The 26,897-nt window shown below is 43.9% G+C and overlaps 1 protein-coding gene across 1 annotated transcript in view; it reads right to left on the minus strand.

Moving 5' to 3' along the window:
* The window catches only part of LOC145403312 (uncharacterized), a 148,399-nt gene that overhangs the window by 75,697 nt on the left and 45,805 nt on the right, over positions 1-26,897 (minus strand). The window contains exons 9-15 of the mRNA XM_080275110.1: positions 24,455-24,534; positions 23,055-23,230; positions 19,666-19,822; positions 18,333-18,443; positions 16,183-16,528; positions 15,682-15,910; positions 13,595-13,735 (exon numbers count right to left, since the gene is read on the minus strand). Of these exons, the coding sequence (XP_080131236.1) occupies positions 13,595-13,735; positions 15,682-15,910; positions 16,183-16,528; positions 18,333-18,443; positions 19,666-19,822; positions 23,055-23,230; positions 24,455-24,534 (1,240 nt within the window). The remainder of the gene's footprint in view (positions 1-13,594; positions 13,736-15,681; positions 15,911-16,182; positions 16,529-18,332; positions 18,444-19,665; positions 19,823-23,054; positions 23,231-24,454; positions 24,535-26,897) is intronic.

Raw genomic sequence — 26,897 nt, forward strand, 5'->3', positions numbered from 1 at the left:
CTGTACCATCAAGGAGGAATTCGAGGCAAACTTTTTTGTTGGATGCAAGACTTTCTCATAAAAAGAGAAATGAGAACAGTACTAAGAGGAAACTACTCATCATGGAAAGAAGTGACTAGTGGAGTACCACAGGGTTCGGTGCTGGCACCAATCATGTTTCTAGTGTATATAAATGATATAAACAGTAACACTGGAAATGAGAGCTATCTGAATATGTTTGCAGATAATGCAAAAATACAAAGGAGAATTACTAACACAGACTCTTGTAGGGAGCTACAAGAAGAATTAAATAAACTTCATGAATGGAGTAGTACATGGCAAATGGAATTCAATGTGGACAAGTGTCATGTAATCAAGTTTGGTAAAAGTGCAAAAAGACCTGATTGGGATTATAAATTAGGAAATAAAACCCTATACACATCAGAAAGAGAGAAAGACCTAGGTGTGATTATCAATAACAGACTATCTCCGGCTGACCACATCAGCGAGAAGGTATGGAATATGTATACACTGCTTGCAAATATGAGAAAAGCATTCACATACATAAATGAGGACATGCTAAGAAGGATAATAACATCATTCATTAGACCAACCCTGGAATATGCATCAGTAGTCTGAAGTCCTCGTCTCAAAAAGCACATAGACAAGATTGAAAAAGTTCAAAGGGCCGCTACAAGACGGATACCAAGCTTAAGGGACCTAAGCTACGAAGAAAGACTAAATAAACTGAATCTACCAACACTGCAGGAGAGAAGGAAAAGAGGTGACATGATAATGCTATATAAGTGCATATCAGGGAAGGAGAAAATAGACATAAATGATTACCTAACATATGGAGAAGCATCAGCAAGAGGACACTGCAAAAAACTGCATAAGAAGAGAGGTGATAAAGACGTAAGGAAATTCAGTTTCCCAAACAGAGAATTGATCAATGGAATGCACTACCGAATGAAATAGTGTGTGCCAAAACAATTCACAAATTTAAGGATATGTACGATAAATATGGTTTAAGACATGGGACAGTACGAGCTTGACTCATTCCTGTAAAGATACAATTAGGTAAGAACAATTAGGTAAGAACACACACACACACACACACACACACACACACAAGTGGTCCTGATGAAATTTCATGTTGGGTGTTACGAGAATGTGCAAAGGAGTTAAGTAAACCATTATTTTTAATTTTCAAGAAATCCTTGAGTCAAGGGAAACTACCTGATATTTGGAAAAAAAACAAATATAGTCCCCTTATTCAAGGAAGGAAATAGACAAAATCCTCCCAACTACCGACCAGTGTCACTGACCAGTGTTGTAAGCAAGGTATTAGAAAAATTTATAAGAAAAGCTTGGGTAAATCATCTAGAAGAACACAGTATGATAACAGAAAGACAGTTTGGTTTCAGAAAAGGAAAATCATATGTTACTAATCTGTTGAGCTACTATGACAGAGTAACAAACACAATACAGGAAAGGGAAAGATGGGTGGACAGTATTTATTTAGATTTCAAGAAAGCTTTTGACACAGTACCACACCAAAGACTTTTATAGAAGCTGTACCATCAAGGAGGAATTCGAGGCAAACTGTTTTGTTGGATGCAGACTTTCTCATAAAAAGAGAAATGAGGACAGTACTAAGAGGAAACTACTCATCATGGAAAGAAGTGACTAGTGGAGTACCACAGGGTTCTGTGCTGGCACCAATCATGTTTTTAGTGTATATAAATGATATAAACAGTAACACTGGAAATGAGAGCTATCTGAATATATTTGCAGATGATGCAAAAATACAAAGGAGAATTACTAACACAGACTCTTGTAAAGAGCTACAAGAAGAATTAAATAAACTTCATGAATGGAGTAGTACATGGCAAATGGAATTCAATGTGGACAAGTGTCATGTAATCAAGTTTGGTAAAAGTGCAAAAAGACCTGATTGGGATTATAAGTTAGGAAATAAAACCCTATACACATCAGAAAGAGAGAAAGACCTAGGTGTGATTATCAATAACAGACTATCTCCGGCTGACCACATCAGCGAGAAGGTACGGAATATGTATATACTGCTTGCAAATATGAGAATAGCATTCACATACATAAATGAGGACATGCTAAGAAGGATAATAACATCATTCATTAGACCAACCCTGGAATATGCATCAGTAGTCTGGAGTCCTCATCTCAAAAAGCACATAGACAAGATTGAAAAAGTTCAAAGGGCCGCTACAAGATGGATACCAAGCTTAAGGGACCTAAGCTACGAAGAAAGACTAAATAAACTAAATCTACCAACACTACAGGATAGAAGGAAAAGAGGTGACATGATAATGTTATATAAGTGCATATCAGGGAAGGAGAAAATAGACATAAATGATTACCTAACATATGGAGAAGCATCAGCAAGAGGACACTGCAAAAAACTGCATAAGAAGAGAGGTGATAAAGACGTAAGGAAATTCAGTTTCCCAAACTGAGCAATTGATCAATGGAATGCACTACCGAATGAAATAGTGTGTGCCAAAACAATTCACAAATTTAAGGATATGTACGATAAATATGGTTTAAGACATGGGACAGTACGAGCTTGACTCATTCCTGTAAAGATACAATTAGGTAAGAACAATTAGGTAAGAACACACACACACACACACGCACACACACAAGTGGTCCTGATGAAATTTCATGTTGGGTGTTACGAGAATGTGCAAAGGAGTTAAGTAAACCATTATTTTTAATTTTCAAGAAATCCTTGAGTCAAGGGAAACTACCTGATAGTTGGAAAAATGCAAATATAATCCCCTTATTCAAGAAAGGAAATAGACAAAATCCTCCCAACTACCGACCAGTGTCACTGACCAGTGTTGTAAGCAAGGTATTAGAAAAACTTATAAGAAAAGCTTGGGTAAATCATCTAGAAGAACACAGTATGATAACAGAAAGACAGTTTGGTTTCAGAAAAGGAAAATCATGTGTTACTAATCTGTTGAGCTACTATGACAGAGTAACAAACACAATACAGGAAAGGGAAGGATGGGTGGACAGTATCTATTTAGATTTCAAGAAAGCTTTTGACACAGTACCACACCAAAGACTTTTATGGAAGCTGTACCATCAAGGAGGAATTCGAGGCAAACTGTTTTGTTGGATGCAAGACTTTTTCATAATAAGAGAAATGAGGACAGTACTAAGAGGAAACTACTCATCATGGAAAGAAGTGACTAGTGGAGTACCACAGGGTTCGGTGCTGGCACCAATCATGTTTCTAGTGTACATAAATGATATAAACAGTAACACTGGAAATGAGAGCTATCTGAATATGTTTGCAGATGATACAAAAATACAAAGGAGAATTACTAGCACAGGCTCTTGTAGGAAGCTACAAGAAGAATTAAATAAACTTCATGAATGGAGTAGTACATGGCAAATGGAATTCAATGTGGACAAGTGTCATGTAATCAAGTTTGGTAAAAGTGGAAAAAGACCTGATTGGGATTATAAGTTAGGAAATAAAACCCTATACACATCAGAAAGAGAGAAAGACCTAGGTGTGATTATCAATAACAGACTATCTCCGGCTGACCACATCAGCGAGAAGGTACGGAACATGTATACACTGCTTGCAAATATGAGAATAGCATTCACATACATAAATGAAGACATGCTAAGAAGGATAATAACATCATTCATTAGACCAACCCTGGAATATGCGTCAATAGTCTGGAGTCCTCATCTCAAAAAGCATATAGACAAGATTGAAAAAGTTCAAAGGGCCGCTACAAGATGGATACCAAGCTTAAGGTATCTAAGCTACGAAGAAAGACAAAATAAACTGAATCTACCAACACTGCAGGAGAGAAGGAAAAGAGGTGACATGATAATGCTATATAAGTGCATATCAGGGAAGGAGAAAATAGACATAAATGATTACTTAACATATGGAGAAGCATCAGCAAGAGGACACTGCAAAAAACTGCATAAGAAGAGAGGTGATAAAGACGTAAGGAAATTCAGTTTCCCAAACAGAGCAATTGATCAGTGGAATGCACCACCGAATGAAATAGTGTGTGCCAAAACAATTCACAAATTTAAGGATATGTACGATAAATATGGTCTAAGACACGGGACAATACGAGCTTGACTCATTCCTGTAAAGATACAATTAGGTAAGAACAATTATGTAAGAACACACACACACACACACACACACACACACACACACACACACACACACACACACACACACAAAGTCTTAAGAATAGTAACATGATGCATCAAGACCACAGACATAGATCACTTACATCAAGAAACAAAAACATTTCCAACCGAAGGTGATATGCATAAGAGAGGCACAAAGTTTGTTACTTCACCCTTGTATGTTGCATTATCCCCTTCCACAAGGAAATAAGAAACGAGCAACTGTCTAAAACTACGTACTGCTTCTCAGGAACATCTCTCCTCTTCCACCCAACACCACACTTCACAAACACATTCATCAACACAGCTACCGCAACCATCAATCACCTGAAACCATATGACAACCTTAGTTGGACGTATCTTAACAACAACAACTTCACAAATGCCCACGAGACATACTATCTATCTATCTATATACCTAGGCTGCTTCCCCCAAGGAAAGGGAGACATACACCCGTCTGAAACTACCCTGCCCATTGGGATACGAGTAACACCTAGCTAGACTGCGATCCGGTCACCACCCTTCCCTGCTGCAGTACCAGCAGACAACACACATTGCAATGCAGTCCCTCACACCACAACACACCCCACCCACCATACCCTCATAACACAGGTAATACTTCAAAATACCCCTGACAATAAACCTTTGGGAAAGATCGGTTGAAATGCCTGTTTCCTGCAGTAAACTAAGTTCACGACCAGATGAGCCTGGATCTGCAACAACACCGCCAGCAACTAGCAAATCTACAATACCCATATTCACAGGGTGTATTAGCTCCGCCGTACTACTGTATATTTCTAGCATCATCCCATTCCGTTCCACCCACTCCTCTACACCCTCCCCATACTTTTTCTAACCATTCCTTCCCACCCGACTTTTAAGATAAATCCCGCAAACTCACTCACCAGTAGGGTTGATTTCTGGCAAGAACCGCACTAATCTGCATTGACCTACATGGATCTGACGAGAGTAATATAATCTGAAAGGATCTAAGGGGATCTAAACTGAATAAAATGCAATACTCTTGACCGATCTGAGAAGACGAGAACAGCGCCGAAATAAACCAGAATGATTAAAATGGATCTAAGTAAATGAGAATGAAAGTAACTAGACCTGAAATGATCTAGGTAGGTCCGCCTAGATGTGAAAGTGCTAAACGTACAGTACCTAACTGATCTTCAACTTCATAGCTGTGAACTATCCTGAAATGCCTTTATTGAGCCCGAATGGATATGAAGGGTCTAATTGATTTGAATGCGACTAATCGGATCTGATTTACCTGAATTGGCCTCATTAGATTTAAGCAATTTTAATGACTGAAGATGACTTGAAATATTTTGAAAAGACCGAAATGGATGTCATTACAACTCCAGTGTCACTGATGGACCTGAGTGGTCCTGAATGGACACAACTTGTTCTGAATGAGAATGAACTAAGCTAAACTGACTTGAATGGGCCGGAATAATTGTTAAGAGACTGGATGAATCTAAAACAGCATCGATGAACTTGACTGCACCTGGCTGACCAGAATGAACCAAACTGTTCCTGAATGGATCTGAGCGTTGCCGAATGGATGCAAAGTGATTGGATGAACCTAAAATGATCTGAATGGTCCTGAACTGACCCAAATGGACTTAACATATCTTGAATGATGTGATGGAGAGGGACATCTTCGGGTGGTACCACTGACACAGATGAGCAACTCCACTGTACGGTTCTGCAAACGTCCCTCACCTCCCTCCCTGTGCCATGAAAAGGGGATAATGGAATGCAGGAAGAGGGCAACTTCAGCCTAAGTTTTACTAGGTTTCACATTTCAAATAAGCTAGGGGTTACTGCTGTTGCTGCCGCTGTTACTATTACTACTACTACTACTACTACCACCATCATCACCACCACCACCACTACTACGTATAACCTGAATGGAATCGAGTTGATCTGATCTGGCTGTACTGGATGTGAAGGGTCTAAATGAACATTAAGTGGCCAGATTGGACAAAACATGACTGGAACAGACAAACGTTGACCTGTCTGGTCTTCAGTTCATGGAAAGGAACCATGATTGCTGTGACTGGAATTCAGTATGGTTGGTTACCTGCGAGAAAGGATAAAACAGTACCTGATGTTCCCTGAATTATTTATTATTTAATTGATTCCCAATTACTTCCTGCAGGAAAGTCAAATACCATTTTGACCTTTGCTCTTATGACTGTTATGCCACATGACAGTTATGCAACCAGGCGATTAATCCGTCACGATGCTGGAATTTATCTGCACAACTCATCAGAGAAGTAGTTTTCTTTAGATAATGAAAAGATGCACTAAACCTAACTAAAATTACCTACGAATTTATCCAAAGATCACTCAGACATTTCTGCTAATAGAATACAAACTAAATTGGAACAATTGCGTTATCAGGCTGCTATTTAGAAGTTTACTTGTATAGTTTCTTAATATACAATACGACTTGAGTACTTCTTAGACAGTGTTATTGAATAACTTAAGCTAAGGAAAGTGACTTGGAAGAGGCTTAACTGAGAGTGAGGGCCTGTTCCATCTCTTACCGTACATACTTCTAAAATAAATCCCGTAAACTCTCGCACCAGTTGGGATAATTCTGCCAAAAACTGCATTGATCCATTTTACTCTCTGGTATACCCAGGTAGTCACACTTTCTCCTATCTTCTGAACTGACCTACTGACAGCAGGGCTATTATTACTTTCCAAACGAGTCATTAAAAGAGTGATCACAATAGGCCATTCTTGCCTCGGTTGGCTACAGCATTCTATGGGGTGGTAATCTTCAGGTTCCACCAATCATCACTAGGGTCAATCTCCGCCTTATTTTCCCTGCCTGTAATCTGAGACAAGTTGGCCTAGGTAAAGGTTTCTCACTCACCATCACCGATAGGCGCCTTCCAGACAGTGTCACAACTGAGCAACTACACTCTGCCTGGGAACTTGAACAGGAGGTCAGTCAAGATACATCGTGGCTTGAGTAAACTAACTACGGCTGGTGCCTCAGATTAGCGGACAGAGATAGCGGACCAGTGACAAGTAATAAGTCTGAAAACTTCATAAAGTGCATGTTTTTACCTGAATCATATGGCTGGCTTCTGTCCAAAATAATCTCTGTGTTATAAAGGATCTTATTCGCTTGGTTGGCTTAATTATGCAATGGAACCAAAACTTGTTTCGAAACTAATAAAATAAATATTAGAACACGAGTAAAACAAGTCCTTAATTTGCCCCTACTAGAATCTGCCAAGTTATCCCTTAGTACCTAGCATTCGTTCACAGCACCTCTCTGTCATTCGGTTTGAACCATACAGGTTGTTCATCAGCACAGCGACCTTAAACAGTTCGGCCGGTCGCTGCATTGTTAACGAAAACTTTCACAATTTCAGACTTTCGTCCACCTCCCTGACAATCTTTCTCAGTCCAGGTCCCGGAGCAAGCAAACAACAGGAACCAGTCTCAGTGCTGGGCCAAGTGGACACTCGTCCTGCCCCAGCCTCTCCGAGGATTTCCTTATTTCTACCTTTGATTTAAATCGCTTCTCAACACAGCCTTCCCAAGTCAGCCATGAATATACTGTGAAACGCAGTGGCTCTCTGAGATGCAAGACGCAGGCAGAATAGGGAGACGGAGGTGGCAGAACTCCCCTCCTATAGTTTAAACCCAGTGTACAAAGAACCTTAATAGTCCTTGTACAGATACCAAGAAGTCTATTTTTAAGCAACTAGGACAGAAATAACTAGGGGCCAGCCAATTTTCCTTTCAAAGACTGATCAGTACTTGCAGAAAACCTTCTTATCTACAGCACACATTCTGAATGGTTACACCTCAGCGAGCTGCAGCATTGGTCCGGTTGTTTTGATCTGCCTGGTCACCTATCACCACTGAGAAAACACAGCCTCCTGGACTGCTTCTGCCAGTCTATTTGTTGTGGTCACTTAGATCAATAACACACTGAAAGACCAAGTAAACTTCAATGCCTTCACTTGCAGTCATCGGTAGAGAGGCGGCTTGCAGTCCTAATGGACCCAGGATCGAATCTCGGCTGGGGCAGGGAACAGTTTAAGGATTTGAATTTCCTAAAAAAAAAAAAAGCAGACTTTCCTGATCTACCAGATGACCCGCCGACATGTCGTAAAAGTACCCCCGCTAATACCAATACACCAGTCCTGTATGAGACAGCCCTAGCATGTATTCAATATGGACGGTGGGTGTTAGCGCCGAAGTGGTGACATGTGGAGGTGTAGGAGGACTACTGGGCCTTGGGATAGGCAACTGCCCCCAAGAAATAGGCCCTGAGCCTTTTCCCAGAGTTGGACACATAAAAAAAAAAAAAAAAAAAAAAAAAAGTCAGTCCTAAGAAGAACTCTGATCCCTCCTTCAATGACCCTTGAAAGAGAAATGGGGAACCATAACACAAGAACTTCATTCCCTCATATTCCCATTTACATTAACCCTTTAACCCCGGGTGTCATTCCAGAATGACATTGAGAAAACTGGACCAAACCGCGGGTGTCATTCTGGAATGATCGTGAATATTTTGAACACCGCGCGTTTTCCCGGCGCGCAATGTGTCTCACGCAAGAGTAGCTGTCGAGTTCTTTCACCCCAGCCATCCCACACCTCCCTCCTCCAACCCCGAGGGGGCCTCCCCCACCCCTGCCCTGACCCGCATCAGTCAGTATCTGTCCAGCTCTGTGCGTGATAATGGCGCTCCGTCCCGACTCATCGTCGCTCGCTTCCTCCTCTACAATGATTAGTGCTAGTGTTCCCTCTACCTCTACACCGGTAAAGGAACTGCCGACGGCGAGGCAGAAGGGGTTGAGCACTCCTGAAATTAGAACTGAGCTGGACAAAACTGTAAGTACTACTCTTGATTGTGGCAGTGAAAGTGACACACTCACAGCAAGCAGTGATGATTTGGCAGTGATTGGTGGTGAACCATTTTCTATTGATAGTGACAGTGATGAAAGTGATCGTGTTGTTTCCCCCCCACCACCCCCAACTTACTCTGGGAAAGGAAAGGCTCCTATGGGCAAATCTGGTATTGCACGTGGGAAGGGAGTGAAGCGCAGGCTCACGTCTCCCACACCAGGCCCTAGTAAGCATTTCCCATCAATTTCCCATTCCCCTAGCCCTATTGCCCTCACATCATCATCATCATCTGCCATGCCCTCTCCTCAGTCTACATCATCTGAGGAGTACGAATTCCCAAAGCCTGCAAAGCGAGGGAAGGCAGGCCGTGCAGGCCGTGCAGGCAGGGCAGGCAGGCCTAGAACAAAGGGGATGCGTGGCAGTTGGAGGGCAAAGCTGGGCGATAAGCGAGGAGATAAGTGAGGTGATAAGTGGGGTAGAAAGGGTCAAGTTTCACCACATACCAGGTCAGAAACCCCCCCGCTCAGCTCCCTCACCCTTGCCACCCCTCCACTCACCGCCCCCGCACTCACCCCCCTCCCCGTTGCCTCCTGCCTCACCCCCCTCCCGCTTGCCTCCTGCCTCACCCCCCTCCCGCTTGCCTCCTGCCTCACCCATTGCCTCCACCTCAGCTCCTTCTCACGGGGAAACGAGTGCAATGCAACCTGCCACTGCCACTGAACCACGCACAGGGAAAGTGGATGCATTTGTTTGGTCTGACGGTGCAAATTTTCAGCCACACAATCCACCGTTTGATATGACAAATGCTGGAATACAGCCTGCCTTCCCATGCAACGCAGGAGATGACTTTGTTGACTACTTCCTGGCCTTCATGGATGATGAAATCGTGCAGCATGTCAGCGATGAGACCAATAGGTATGCAGCTCAGTGTGCAGCAGAAGGGCTGGGACCTATTGGCTCACCAAAGCAAGTGTCGTGGTTGCCTGTCAGAATCAGAGAGCTGTATGTTTTTTTTGCCCTAATGTTTCTGATGCCCCATATAAAGAGACATGAGTTGGAGAAGTACTGGCTCGTGGATGACATTACTACTATCCCAATATTCGGGAAGTATATGTCACGGGATCGGTTCCGACAGCTGCTTGGATACCTGCACTTCACTGACAATGCAAACCCGTCCCAAACTGACCCTTTGTGGAAAGTGAGGGATTTTCTCAACAGGATTAGGGATCGATTTATGCAATTTTTCCGGCCTATGCAGAAAGTCGTACTAGACGAATCCCTGGTATTGTTCAGAGGACGTCTCAAATTCATGCAGTACATCCCCAGCAAACGCCACCGCTTTGGGATAAAGTTCTTTGTGCTGTGTGACTGTGAGATGGGGTATATCCTGGATTTTGTCATCTACTCTGCTAGCACAATGGATGTGAACAGGAAAGACCCCCTTGGCTTCTCTGGCTCCGTTGTAAAAGTGCTGATGGAGAGGTATTTTGGTGGTAATCATGTGCTGTACACAGACAATTACTACACAGCACCGAAACTCTCCAAATACCTTGCTGAACACGGCATTGGCACTGTTGGCACTGTACGGAGCTATAGGAAAGAGTGGCCAAGTTTCCCCGAAGCATCATTATCATCCAAGGGAGATGTTCACCTGAAGAAGTCAGACAAGCTTCTTGCGATCAGGTGGCATGACAAGAAGGTCGTGAATATGATCAGCACCATCCACAAGGGGGAATTGCAGAGAACTGGGAAGGTCAGCTACAGGACGGGAGAGCCAATCATGAAGCCTGATGCCGTCATTGATTACAATGTCAATATGAGACTTGTTGATAAGTCTGATATGATGATTGGTGAAATCGACTGTCTCAGGAGAAACACCCGATGGTACAGGAAGGCTTGCCTGCACATGCTCAATATGTGCATGCTCAACGCCTTCATTCTCTACAAGACACAAGTCGGGGGCATAAGGCAACCATCACTGAGACAGTTTTCCAAGACTGTCATGCAGCAGCTACTTGCACGATTTGGTCAGGTGACGGCATTAATCCCGAGGCGACACTCTGACACACAACCTGACCGTCTTGAGTGCCGCAATTACATGAGCCGGCACCAGCTTGTGAAATTGCCTCTTACAGCAGGTGGCAGGTTGTCACAGTGCCGCTGCAGAGTATGTTCTAACACCACACGGAGGCCTAGGACGAGAAAAATGAGCACACACCAGTGCCTGGAATGCCAAGTCGCTCTATACTGTATGTAACTCCATGCTTTGCCGAGTACCACTCTCTGAGTAAATACTGAAAGTGACAGTGATATATAGTGATGCGACAGTGATGTGCTTTGCCAATAATTGTATAATGGATAATGTAGTAATAAGGGATATTTTGCCTAGAAAAAATGTAAATATTGGCCAGTATAATAAGTGATATTGTAATAAGAGAATCTGCGGCACTTGTGTAATTCTGCGTTACTTGTGTAATTCTGTGACGCGCCAGTGACGCAATATAGTAATAAGTGCAGTGTAAATATAATGTATATTGCCCAGATTATATGTAAAATAATATTAGAAGTTAGAAAGAATGAAAAGATCGCATGAAACGTCAGTGTGCGGGTGCCGCCGCAGTGAAGTGAGGCGCAGACGCAGTGAAGAGCAGGCGCAGCCACAGGGAAGTGCCTTTTACCTACCTCAGTGAACACAGATTGGATGTTTATCGTATGTACAGTGTTCATATATGTTTATATTACTATTATGAGAGAGTGGTTGGCATTTGGTACTGGTGTGTGGGGCGTAAAATAGTTATTTCACAACCCTCACTTCTAACGGCTCTCCCCGTCCTGTGAAAGTCAACAAAGTCATGAAACCTACATCAATGGAAAGCTGAAGGTTAGTACTTTCTAATGGTACCTTATTTTTTTCTCTATCTTTATTCTGTTCAGAGTTATTAAGGTTTAAAGGTTTGTTAACATTTGGCTGAAACCCCCACGGGAGAGGACAGTCAGACCAAAACAATACCCGCGGTTAAAGGGTTAACACTGCCCCAAAGTCTTTGTATTTGTAAATCCCCCACCTTCCCCTCCTCGTAGACACGCTACGATCACACTTACCCTCACGATGCCCAAAAGGTATTCAAGCTCTGTATGAATGTCCCTGATGCAACCCTTACAATTCCACGTTGATTTATTAGCATTATTCTCGAAAATGCGTTTTTCACAGACAAACAGGCACACAACACATAATAAAGTTCTACACTGACAGAAAGACTTCATCCCCGCACATGAGGCGTCTTCCAGGAGTCGTTTTTAAGGAAATCCCCTTGGCCGAGACATTGGCCACCATTCCGAGAAATTTCTGTCTGCTAGCAAACTGTTGTTTGGTGCACTTTTGGAGCACTTTGGTGCTCATAATAGCTTTGTTGTGTCAAGCTGTTCTGAATGATTGTAGTGCACCATGAATTAATAAATTGTTGGCATGCACTGCTGTGGTGCTCAAAACACATCACACACAGATAGCCAGCTATATTAGCTCAGTTATGAATGGTGGCTAATGTGGCCGCAGGCTCCTCTCGCTCTCTCTCTCTCTCTCTCTCTCTCTCTGGCGCGCACACGCTCTCTGATGCTATAACAATTCTCGAAACACCTAATGCATTTTCTCTATTCGTTTTCTTAGACTTTCGCTCACTGCCCTCGCCACTGATTCTTCATACACTCTGTTACTCTCGCATTTCTTCCTGAAACACCTATCTATTGTGTTTACTTTATACTGGCAAAGCCAGACTTCCATCATTTCAACCTTTAGTTGATGCAATAGGCAAGGTGTCATACACTAAAAAAAAAAAAAATTGCTACATTACATTAGGTATGATAGGAAATTGGATGTCCTCAGCCGGCGACAGGCCATTAATTTTACCTTGCGGTGGGGACCATTAGCCAGAGGAATATTGACCTTAAGGCAGCATCACACTAGGCCAAAAGTGGCTAACATGCGAGCGGCTTTTGTGAGGCAAAATGGCTAACAAAGTCGACTTGCCGTCACGCGTGTGTTTTTGCGAGCCGATACGCCTGGCAGTGTCGCCTGCCTGGCGCCTCATGGTCATTTGTAAACAAACCACCACGGAGTACCCACTCCCTTTTCCTCAGTTTCTGCAGTCACAAGGCAGTTTACTAGAGTTTTTCTTGCCGCAGGATCCATATCGAATATTGGTCACACTCTGATTTCTATTTGTTGTTTGGAAACAAAACAGAGAGCCTCCGCGGCTGGTCACCTGAGTGTCCAAATATTTATGTCATGTCACAAGAAAAAAATATAAATGAATAATAACCACAAGAATTAAATTATATTAACTTAACAATTTTAGTTAAGTTTCCTTCTGTGAATAACATAATACTTTCTCACCAATACAAAACTGATATAGGCTCATTTGAGATCTACTCCCACCAACAAGCTGTGAGTGAAAATTACACCTCGCAAGCAAAATCTCGCTCCAAACTGACGTTTGGCTAGTGGCTCACAAAACTGGCTTGCATGTTAGCCACTTTTGTCCCAGTGTGACGGTGCCTTTAGTTGCATGGCCATTGGCTGCCACGGTGACGTCACGCCAGTTGACGTCGGGCGGTGGACATTTTGAAGAAGCAGTGAAACACTTTAACCCTCTAAAAAAAAAAAAAAAAAAAAAATCTCAATGATAATAGTGTTTAACGAATATTTTCGTGGGGCATTTTTTGGCTTATCCACAGGCAGGTGCAATATGTGGTGGAAAACGACTGTGTGGAAGTGGCTGGAGGTTCCCCCCCCCCTTCTCTCTCTCTCTCTCTCTCACATACTCTATGATGCCACCCTACTCCCATTGGAAATGGTCGACCGCGGGAATTGTTGCCACCATGTGACGACGGACACACTTCCGCAAGCTATTGCATTAGAAAAAATGGAAAACAGAAGGATCTAAGGATAAATTTGAAAATGGTCTCGGTGGCTATCCACAAAGTCGGCCTCCTAAGGGCAGTTCTGCATGGCCATCGTGGCCTCGTGGCCATTACAGCAGCGGCCTCAAAACGACCTTGGAGGCGAACGCCACCATGCCTGTGTTTTTCCCCATGCTGAGTTACCCCTGTACCCCAACTTCCAGCCTCCTGGGTGCTCCAGTATGGCTGGCTATAAAACTTCATACAACAAACAACATACTATGACCGAGAAGCTTAGTAGTAAATATAGATAATGTATGGATGTGATCATACTATTTAATGGCAAACATGTAAATCAACGTCTTATATACGAGTGCCTGAGCTCCTCTACATTAGTTCATTTTATAATGTTCATTTCTATCCTTGGTATCTAGGTAAAATGGTGAAGAAAATGCAGTACATGACAAATATTAGCACAGATTTTCTCAGCAAGTCATGAAGTATTTAAATAAAAGAATCAATGCAGCAAAGCCATTTATTTTTCCATGACGTTGAAATGCATAATTATAAAGGATATTTTACTGCGGGACCAACGTTGTCGATGTGTGTATTTGGAGAAGCAAAGCTGGTGGGCCTCGCTGCTGTGGCTGCCTCATGTTCCGGGAAGAGGGGAGGGGTCACCTGGCAAGGAGTGAAGGCTCGCCTCTAATGACACTGCTCTGTGAGGAGAAAGATTAAGATCTAGTTAATGACATTGATATTAGTAATGGTAACGATGATCTATATAATAATGGAACGCTGTAGGCCTATGTCTGCATATATCAAGCAACTCCTAGTAGACGCAAGGACCGGTTTTGATGAAACTGCATAAACATTCTCTAGGGCCCCAGATTTCTCATAAGTTCTGTGGTTTCAGAGTTGCTAAAAAATATATGCGAAATTAATATATTTACCTCTCAATGCTTTGTTTTCTGTAATGCATTATCGGAGACATTTCCATTTTCTTCGAACCTTACAACAAACTTGTTTATTCGTGTGTGTGTGTGTGTGTGTGTGTGTGTGTGTGTGTGTATTCACCGGGTCGGTCAGGATCACGTGATGGTTGTCATCATCAGCTTTTTACCCTCTCGGAAGAGAGCTGAGAGCTCATCTAGTCCAATCTAAGGGCAAAGCCTTGACCTTCACACATGCATACACCCATCCTTTTGTTCAAGGGGGACAGTAACCACCCGCTTCGTCAGTGAAATTTTTTGCATCCCGAGCAAGGCGCAAACCTCCGTCTTAGCAGATTCTAGGCGAGAGCGTTACCACTGAGCCGGCGAGCGGTGTGTGTGTGTGTGTGTGTGTGTGTGTGTGTGTGTGTGTGTGTGTGTGTGTGTGTGTGTGTGTGGTCCACACACGCACACATCAGGTGCATGTGCATGTATTGTCCTTGAGCTGAAATTTTAAATCGAGATAATTTTATAATGCATATCGTTTTTGTCTATCTATCTATCTACCTTAAGGTGCTAGTATTTGATTTTCCCCCCTTTTTTTCATGCTTATCAGCTGGAAAAAACATCGACAAAGACGATGATGTAGGTTTTATGGCGATTAATACACTTATGAATGGTGAAAATTACCCGAGAAGAGAATTTTTCGGGTGTGCCTGGTGCCCTCGTCCTCAGGTTTTCACGGTCCTCACGATTTAATGATACAGTGGCCCTGTTTCTGCAGAGGCCCTGGATGATGCAGGGCTCTCTGGACTAGGGCCGAAGAGGGCCAGGAGGCGCACCGCACGGCGCTGGCCCTTAGTTGTCGTCGGGATACTAGGTGTGGACCTGGGGAGGCCCGGGCCTAGAGTCGGCTGTGGGGAGGGCGGCGCCCTGGCTGAGCTGCCGTCTCGTCCGACAGGGGCAGCCATCAGGGAGGCACTGAGGCCACTTGCTGTGGGTGAGGTTCAGCTACTGCAGCAGGCGTCAGGGGAGGCCCACTGACTCCAGGGGCAGCAGTCTCATCTGCAGGAGGAGGCCATCAGGACTAGACTGCAGTCTCTCGTCCTGACAGAGTCCGTCAGCACCTAAGAGGACCGGGCTGCAGAGACAGGACACCTGGCCTCGGGGACGTCACGCCTCATCTGGTCTCTGGTGGGGTTCCTGAAAGAGAGCAGAAACCACCCTCTCGAGGAGAGAGGCGGGGAGAGGGGAGCTTCACTCTGCCACAGGAGGGGTGGGCAGAGAAAGAGGCAACTTCCTCTGCAGGAGCCTGGGGGCTGGCAGAGGGAGAGTGGCCAAGGGCCGGCTCTCCTACTTGGTGGGGCAGGGAGGCCCTGCCGAAACTCTGGTCCAGGGTGTGCGGAGGAGGTCCTGGGGACTTTCCCTCCATCAGCCAGCCCTGTTGGGCACTGCCTGGGCTCCTACGAGGGACAGGGGTGCACGTGGAGTCGGGGGAGGCTCCTCTAGGCACTAGAGACCCTGGCGGGGGGGAGAAGGCTCCCAATGGGCACTCCCGGCTATTGCCGCAGCTCCGACAGAGACTGCACTCCAGCCATAGGGTCTGGGACTCCTACGAGGGACAGGGGTGCACGAGGAGTCAGGGGAGGCTCCTCTAGGCACTAGAGACCCTGGCGGCGGGGAGAAGGCTCCCAACGGGCACTCCCGGCTATTGCCGCAGCTCCGACAGAGAGTGCACTCCAGCCATAGGGTCTGGGACTCCTGTCCCGGAGACAGCACTGGGGGATGGCGACGCTTCGTCCTGCGTGGTAGCTCTGACAGAACGTGCCCCAGAGCCCACCTTCCTCCTTGGGAGTGCCGGCGAAGGTCATTTGGTGGACGTGCCGACGTGCTGGCTCCCGAAGGTGGTTGGCAGAGGGTGGCTAAACGACCGTCTTTCCATCCATAGTATACCCGACGGGTAATACTGTACCACTGCTCCCTTGGGGGAATGGCAACCCTTGGGGCTCCTCCTGAGTCCTCTGCTAAATAGGAGGCCAATCCAGGGGACCCGGCGTCCAAAGGTTTGCTTGGGATCTTGCCACTGCAAGTCCCACCCCGATTCTGGCGAGTGTTCCCTCCACTGATGTGTAGTGTATTTTTACTGTACACTGCCCGGTGGTCTGGCTGTGGGGAAGAGGGGCGTAGGATCACGGGGGAGATACGTTGTTTATGCCTGGAAGGCTCGGCAGGTGAAAGAGCCTTCCCGTCATCTCCTTGTGGGGTGAGGGTCACCCCCCTGTACCCTTCTCCTAGGGTGGTGGTGTCTGGCTCGCTCCGCCGAGCCGATATTTCAATACCCATATCTTTATACATGCGTACCTATCCTGTACATGCAGTATGTCTATGACGACATGTGGGTGAATTATACGTACTGTATCTGCATAGATATATACGTATGTGTATGTGTGCATATGTTCCTCTCTCTGCATACGTATGTACAGTTGCGGACATATCAAACAGAAACACCCCGTCCGCCAGTGAGGTGGTGTGATGCTCTCGGCATCTGGGAACATTGTTAGGTATGGAACTTCACCAGGTTTCATTCAGTCGCTAGGGCGAATCGAACGTAGTGATCACTCCCACTGTGTGCAGTTCTTGTTGGTAGTAGAATATGTAAGCAATGTTCCGCCAGAAAATATACGGATAATAGCATCTCATTATTATGGTTATTTTTTAAAACTGTCAAACCATACGCCCTCTACATAATGGCAGGTATCAGGAATGACATGGATTTCATGATTAGTTTAGTTTCGAATCATGAACCATGCAACAGTTCCTTATATAAGTCATAGTTGTCAGGGTCCCCACAACTATCAATGAACAGAAAATTATCATGACGCCCATCCTTACAACCGGGAACATGACATTGGTAATGGTAGACGTCTGAAATCGAAGCAATTTCACTACATACAGGAGGTTGCACTAAGTCCACAAGAGGCGGCAGGGTGAGGGTGGGGATCCTGCGAGACAGGAGGGAGGAGCATGAGGAAGGGGACAATAGTGGTCGAAATGAGAGCTAGAGGAGAGGGGTGATGAAGTAGGGGGCGTGGACTTCGGTAAACGACAGGAGTTACAATTGGATGAATAATTTACAAGGTGATGACTGGGCCACCTCCTTGTTTCATGGAGAATATGGCAATTTTCAGTCAGACCATGAAACGTTATATTGACCTTGCCACGTGTTGTAATTGACCGTCATGTTTTGCAACAATTCACGACACTTTCCACTGGGTGGCTCAGTACCCTGTATTATGAGTATGGTGACTATTTGTCAATGTGCAAATATATGGCACGTACCGACAGTTTGTCAGATGCAGCTGTTTTTATAGTGAATGGAAATTATTCCTGTAGCCTAAATTCCCATTCACACTAACTGGCAGTGACCGGAGGACTGTGTCCACACCTGACAGAGTCTGTCGGGCACGACTGCGATGTTGTCCAAACTGTGAGGAGTAGGTGGCCGGTGAGTAGGTAGTCGACAGCGCCTGAGTGCGGTATGAGAATGGCCAACACAGTTTGTGCGTGAAAAATTGCATTGTATAGAACAATAATTACTGGACTAAAAAAGAAAAAAAAAAAAAACAGGCAGCGTCTGGTTATTTCATTCAACAGTGGGCATGGACTGCCCTGCCAAACTTGCCACAAATTGATACAGACCTCTCCCTCGCGGCCAACAGTCACCGTCTGCTAGTGTGGACAGGGATTTACGTAGTATTATCATGGATGACGACTGATATCGTAAACAGAATAGGGATAGGCCAATGTAGTTTTTCCTTTATCACCAATAAATATGGACAGTGTGACAGTAATGATGGTCTGTGTTTTTCATTAATATCCGTATGGCACAGATGTAAAGGTGAATTTACTTAACACAGGTTTATGTTACCGTTTTCCGTATTCCTTGTTTGGCTGTTGATTTTACACATTGCCAGTGGTTATCACTAAAATTTAGGTTCATATTGAGCAACTGTGGTATGACCCAAGCATTCTTTCACAAATCCTGGAACCAATAATAGTGGAACAAGGTTGCAGTGTCTGCAGTTTTCCAGTTTGAGCACGTGCATATTACATCAACAGTGCCATTAGTTACAGAAATAGGTTGCATTAAACGCAAGCACAATTTAAACTAAATAACCGTGTAGTGTTCACACTGTATGAATGTTCAGGATAAGCATATATACGAGGACTGGAGTCAAGCAGAGCCGTTGCTAGACATTCAGGACATAGGGGGCTTAGCTCAGAGTTCTGTAGAATCACAAGCGACGAAGGCACGAGTTCTAGGTGGGCCTGGGGGTATGCTCCCCGAGATTTTTTTTTTTTTTTTCTAGACTATCACTGCCAGTATTTCCTGCCATCTGAGAGCAACTGAACGAAGTGACCACACTAAAATGCAGTACTGCATTTTGTTTTATCAAACTGATTTTTAAACATTTCTTTGGATGTGTATTGGTGTGTACAGTAATGGAGGTAGCTGGCTAACAAGTGTCCGGTGTCGTATAAAATCGTACAGACATTACGGTAATTATGGATGGAATTAAATAGAGTATAGCTTAATTTTTATACAATTTTATTTCCTGATCAACACACACACACACACACACACACACACACACACACACACACACACACACACACACACACACACACGCACACGCACACATACACGCACACGCACACACACACGCACACGAACACACACACGCACACGCACACAGTTTCTGGGCTACATAAAAAAGATTCAGGGTTAAAGCCCCAAAACTCCAGCCCTAACAACGGCCCTGGAGCCAAGACAGCTGTATAGGCGTGCACGTCAGACGGTCTCAGGTGAAGGGTGTATGGGCTACTGACCAGCATCACGCGGAACCTGAAAACGATTTCAGTGCAATTAATCCAATAACGGAAATAAAATACGTAATGTTAATGGAAACCGAGGCAATAGAACATGCATGTGGCAGCAGACAAGGGCAGCCGTCATGCGTTCCCCATATATTTCTGACTTTTGTAGCACTGCCAACCCCTATAAAAATACATACCAAAAACAAACACACACACACACACACACACACACACACACACACACACCATATATATATACCTTCACCGGCTCAATCCGATTGGAGCTCCGTAATTACCCACTAAACCACCAGGCGCCAAAATTTGGTTATATGGTTACCACCCAGCATAGTAAATGGTTCCCTGCTGTACAGGAAACCATCTGGATTGTCACTCAGTGTAGAGTCACCCACAGGCAGAAGCAAGAGGAAAGAATGAAGCAAAGAAATACAGAAGAGGATGGAAGGAAAGAAGGACGGAGAAGAGGAAAGGGCAGACACCCGAGAGCAGCACTACATCGAGTGAGCGGGGTTTATTTCTCGCGTAATGCCACTCAGGGATGAGTGAGGCTGGTCACTGTCATCTTAAATGTTAGGACTAACTTGCCTAGCCCCGGGCTCCTACGCTCATAATGGGGCACCATAGGATTGGATGATGGATATATATATATATATATATATATATATATATATATATATATATATATATATATATACACCGTAGAGAGAGAGAGAGAGAGAGAGAGAGAGAGGGAGAGATACAAATATATATCTATATCCATCTCTCTCTCTCTCTCTCTCTCTCTCTCTCTCTCTCTATATATATATATATATATATATATATATATATATATATATATATATATATATGCCCTGTTCACGAGGAGCAAATACTGAGCCACATATCTCAGTAGTGTTCGAACATGAAGCTGGTGCTCTGCTGATATGCCCTGTTCACGAGGAGCAAATACTGAGCCACACATCTCAGTAGTGTTCGAACATGAAGCTGGTGCTCTGCTGAGTAACGGTGTATACTGCAATCCATTTACAAGGCAGATGGTGAACGACTGTCGTTGATGTATAAACTTGTGACCGGCTGTTCGTAGTGTAGCAGTCATTACGGTCATCTCCCCTCCCCGTCATTATGCTTGTAAGAGTGCACATAGTTGTCGGGTTGAGGGAGGGCCGGAAAGTGAACTCGATACTGAGGTTGTGAATCAGATTGCTTATTTGTTACACGTCCCTCATACCACCAGTTACTCTATCAGTATAGGGTTAACAGTAATCCGAGATAAAGATCATGACTGATATACAACTGATAAGGCATCTCTCTACCCACCTATGAGCCGACCGCGGAATCGCCACCTATGTTCTGGGACCCCGTCCATTCCCCACTCCCCCAGTAAATCACGTTATCGTTTACATCGGTGTTATACATTTATTAACAAGAACCATAGGCACAATCACTACGGTTAACTTATTTATTGAGGCAAGAGAAAATTCCTCCCTCCCCCTCCTCTGCTATCGATATCACAGTCGTCATCAACGATGTTCTTACGTAAACCTAACAAGAATAGCTCCCAGTCGCCATGACAACAGGTGTGAGATCAAACAGTCTAGGAATATTTTATGTATCAGCATGTGATGACATAGTCGTCACCATATAATAATAATAATAATAATAATAATAATACATGGTTTATGTCATGTGCCACCCCGTGGGGAGTAGGTCGTCCTACAGACGATATAACAAAACATGGCGGTAGACTGCATAACGTGCCAAAGTATGCGTAACTTCTAACGGCCTGACTCAAATTCCATACAGTAATCAAGGTTAAACTACAGCTGATTTAGCACCATGTCACCAGTGTATCATTTATCCATCCCATCCCAGCTTCTTGCCACACTCCACCCTCCCATATCCCATCACTCGTCTCCTATAGAGCCCCCCCACCCCTCCTACTAGCCAGACCACTATTACTCCTTCCTCACCCACCTCCCTCCTCTCTCCCAGGCGCCCCACCCTGCCTCCCCTTGTAACGCCACCTCTTATGCAATTGCGTTGATTTAACCCGTCACGTCCCGAGGTTTTCCGCACCCCCGACATCCCCTAATCCCGAGGTATTTTCGAAAAATTTTTTTTTGGCTAAAACCTCCGCTTTTGGTGAGAAACATCGAAAATTCATAGAGAAATCGCTCACTTGTGGTTTAAAATACTCAATCCAGGTAGGAGTTCCCCCTTACCTGACTGGGTTTTCTAACATGCTGGCACCAAAGAAAACGAGTTCTATGGGAGGGTAACTATTTCACACAACTCATAAACGGTATTTATTTATTTACTTGGTACGAATTTATATGTAGTATGAGAGCATATTGGTTTTCAAGCAGTAATATAGGCATTATAAGCATTGTTTCACTCGCTAACTAATCACCATACCTGACCTTTTTTTGCCACATTACCTGATCATTATTTCTGACTGTTCTTCTAATGCTATGTAAACTTTGTCCTCCACATTGTCATCGATTGAGGAATCACTCTGGCCCTGAATATCTTTACTAGCCAGGTCACTGGTAACAGGTGAATTGCCGAGACAATGGCGTGAGGGGGGGAGGGGGGAGGTTATGCGGCGTAAGGCATTGTCCCTGCTTGGCATCTTGTAGAGGAATAGAGGAAGGTGTCCCGTGTATACATACGAAAAATCATGCGCGAAAATTGAGAATTGTGCAATTGCACGACGTACCAGTACGTCGCCGGGACTGGCAAATGCAAAATGTTGCAACGTACCCATACGTCGACGGGACAGGGCGGGTTAAGAGATTTACCAGTTTTAGGTTCACGGTTATGGAGGAGGTGGGTCACGGTAATTTCGTGATTATTATGACAGGTGCGGGAATGTAGATAATGTTATAATGGCTTATGTGCTGGCCATCGGTAAATGCTGTATGATTCATGATGTTTGTCGGAAGTCACACTTACGAAACCTGTGTATTTCATTTGAATATAATAGGATTATGTATGGTGTGAAATAATTTTATTACCATATTCACAAAACGATTTTATTTTCAGTATATTGTTAGGCAGGACATCGTTTATATACCACCAATAACTGCGCACAGTGGCAGTGATCACCGCGTTCGATTCGTCCTAGCGACTGAACAAAACCTGGTGAAGTTCCATACCTAACAGTGTTACCAGGTGCCGAGAGCATCACACCACCTCGCTGGCAGATGGGGTGTTTCTGTTTGATATGTCTGCAACTGTACAGTTGGGCACACTCCCGCGTTCCCTGAACTTCACCCACAGTCAGCAATGTGGCACCACTGTATATGTTTGGATCTTTGGAAACGTAGCAGTATGAAGTGCTGGGACCTCGTAATAGTGACCTGGCACGGACAGTGAGTAATGGAATTTTCCTCTCAGCGTCTGTGCATTGTCGAACCTGTGTATCAATTGAATAGCGATAAGCATTAGGATATAACTGGACCCTGCATCGGGTGTCTAGTTTGGTGAGGAGGAGGTATGGCTAGAGGTGGGGTGAAGGGAGGAGGGGGGAGGGGTAGGCTCTCCCACTCTGGGTAGCGTAGCAAAGGGTTTCGAGAAGAAGGTTCACCAGCAACTATCGTATGAATCTGGTTATGTAATAAACCAACAAATAAACAACCACAAATGTAAAAGTCGCACATCACTGTATTGGAATCAACTAAAAATGGAGAATAACGACGTAAACATATCCTGCTGTTTCATTGCAAAATTCAGGTGGTGCACAGAAGATGCTGACCAAGATGAATATACTACCACAGCATAAGTCATAATTATATGGTATTCCTGGTAGACATAACAGGGAGCAGAATTTTGGCACCATGCTATCACCTATGAAGGTATTCTGTTAGGTATGCACACAGTGCAACTACGATGTAGGCATACTAACGTGCTTATAAAACTACATAAGTTTTTATTTATGAACGTGTCTACATTCCGTATAATAACATCAGGAATAGTTGGTTTTCAGTACTGTCATTATCACTATTATTGACTAAAATAGTGTAATTGTGGTGACGGGTCAAGCCAAGTGGCCTCATGAATCAGCCTCCACCTCCCCCGCACCAGCCATACGCCACATCACATGATAACCCTAACAGTTAACAAACTGAGGTATGCTGTGTTTTACATATCACTATGTAGCGTTCATAGCCAAATAATACATATATTATTTAGCTCTCCATACAAAGGTGAAAGCATGTCGTGTGTGTGTGCCCCTAACCATGTGAATGTTTGTCGTCTCGCTCTTTTCCTGTAAAGTACTGGGGCCGGATGCTCAAAACTGGTCATATCTCAGTCCCGCCGTCGGTGGTCGCTCCTCTAGTCCCGTCTTAAGTTATTCCCGCCTTATGACTGACCGCCTCCACCAATGTTCAAACGAGAAGCGGTCAGTCGTAGGGCGGGTATAAGCGTTAGTCCCATCACGCGGCAGAGGGCAGGCAGTTCGCCAGCTGATCTGATAGCAACCATTGAGAATCAGTGTAACAAAAAAAGGCACCCAATGAGAATCAAGGAGGTTGTTTCTAAACAGACAACTCGTGCATGCTGGTAACAACAAATATCACCGCCACAGTCTAGATACTTGCCACACGGCTCTCTGTCTGCTAACACTAAACTACTTCACAATGGAAGGTGAACCTAAAGCCAAGAGACCTCGGCGCCCAAACTTTACTGATGCAGAGCTGCTGGCTATGGGAACAAGTGCTGCAGAGAAGCAAGACTTTATATTGGGAAAATTTTCATTTGACAGTGCCTCAACAGGAGTCAGGATGAAGGCGGCAGCTTGGCAGTATGTTACTGATGCTGTCAATGCTGTCAGTCGAATTCAACGTGATGTTTCGGACGTAAAAACTAAATTCAAGCATTCAGTTTAGTCAATAAACTGGAAATTTTTTCCTTAAGACCTGTTTTGCAATGTTTTTCTTTTCTAACTTATAATCTTTGACAGATTTTATATTTGTTAATAACCTTTAGGCCCATCCAACAATGTTTTAGCCCCAATCTAACCTAATCTACCTAAATTAACTAACCTAACCTAAACCCCAAACCTGCTTGGAGGTTGTCAAGCCAAGGCCTCATGATTACGGTGATAAGTTGTTTTTAGGTCAGTGGGGTCCAGTTAAGTAATGTTAGGTTAGGTTTTAAGCTAAGTGCAAAATGGTGGTGGGTTTTCGTTAATATCTCAAAGACTATTATTTTGCCATGGATGAATTAGAATGATCTGACGCAGACATCAAGATGTACCTATTGAGCTATATCAAATTCATTACCATGAGGCAGGTCCACTTGTAAACATTTACCCTATCCATACCTAAAGACCCTAACCTATCACTTCACAGCCCATACTGGTCATAATAAAATTTTGAGCTAATGAAAGTCCCTAAAGGAAAAAAAAAAAAAAAGGTAAATTAACAGTTTAGGACACCTCTGGAATTCTATATGCATACTCCAGAGAATGGAGGTTAAAATGTGAAATTCCAGTAGTGTCCTAAACTGTAATATACCGGAAAAAATACCAAATCTGCCCACATCTAACTTAGAACGAGGGTTTGTAGAAGAAAAGCAGTTCACATGCCATACCTAATGAAAATATATGAGTGGCCTACATTTTATAGCAAGTATGTGGCATCATAGGGAGGCTTTCACAGTCTCATGAGATAAAATTATGCTGCACATCTACAATTCATAAGAGGCCTCAATAGCGAGTCACTTAAAATTCGATAACCAAGCACAAATCATGCATGAGAGAGTTCCCTGGGATCCTTGCCATAATAAAATACTGTACAGCTATATGCTTGTATGTATTACAGACACCTTAACTAATGTTTTGAGGGGTAGATAACGCTGATGAGAGGCTCAAAGCTTCCTTACGACCGTGCTGAATGGGCTTTAGGACTGCTTGGTACCAGTCGTAAATTTTGATGGAGTTCCGACCAGAGATAGTCCCGCTGACGTCACAACATGGCGCCCATACTGTTTTGAACATCGCAGATGGCAGCCATTGTGAACACAGGTGATGACTTAGTCCCGCACTGGCGAGCAACCACCGGGACTAAAGTTTTGAGCATCCGCACCCTGGGTTCCAGCTTACGACTTAGCATACGACTCAACAAGAAACAGGAGAGCCCGACCCTCCCCCGTCCATTCCCTCCCCTGCCCCACCAGCCACACTTCCTCCCCACCAAACTAGACACCCGATACAGGGTCCAGTTATATCCTAATCCTTATCACTATTTAAATGATACATAGGTTCGACAATGCACAGACGCTGAGAGGAAAATTCCGTTATACACTGCCTGTGCCAATTCACTACTGCGAGGTCCCAGCTCTTCATACTGCTGTGCAACGTGTCCAAAGACCCAAACAAATACTGTGGTGCCACATCACTGACTATGGGTGAAGTTCAGGGAACTCGGGAGTGCGGCCAACTGTACATGTACCTCTTTGCTTATCTCAAAACATGTAATGATGAGTACTACGGCAACTATGTAATGTATATGTGTCATTGTATGTCTTTGTTCATTACTGTGCTTGTAATGATAATTACTTCCAAACCTTCTATGCCCTAAGGTACCGATTTATATATATATATATATATATATATATATATATATATATATATATATATATATATATATATATATATATATATATATATATATATATATATATATATATATGCTCTCATGCACCCCTCCCTGCTTGGTCTTCAGGGATAATGTTCCCCAGAGTGTTGGGGCTTGTACTGAATGGTAAAGAACCTAAATAGAAAAAAAGGAGAAATTAGTTTACTCCAAAGCTCGGAAAAATAAACAAAGGGTGGCCGTACGAGTGCTATCATAATTTTGTGAGACTCTAAAAATACAAATAAAGACACCGGGCGAATTCTGTTTTCTTAGATGTACAGAAGCTGGTGCAAGACAAGTCTATCATATATGTTGTACATTGTCGTGTTTAGTTTTACCAGGGTAACGATTGCTGACTCAGCATCATCGACCTGTTGTACAAAAGTTTGTTCTAACTTCCACCACTCTAACCAGTTAAATACTACTTTGTTCATCTATGTC

The sequence above is a fragment of the Coenobita brevimanus genome, chromosome 60, assembly GCF_032717465.1.
Source record: "Coenobita brevimanus isolate Jiangsu-jjx chromosome 60, ASM3271746v2, whole genome shotgun sequence".
NCBI classification, from domain to species: domain Eukaryota; kingdom Metazoa; phylum Arthropoda; class Malacostraca; order Decapoda; family Coenobitidae; genus Coenobita; species Coenobita brevimanus.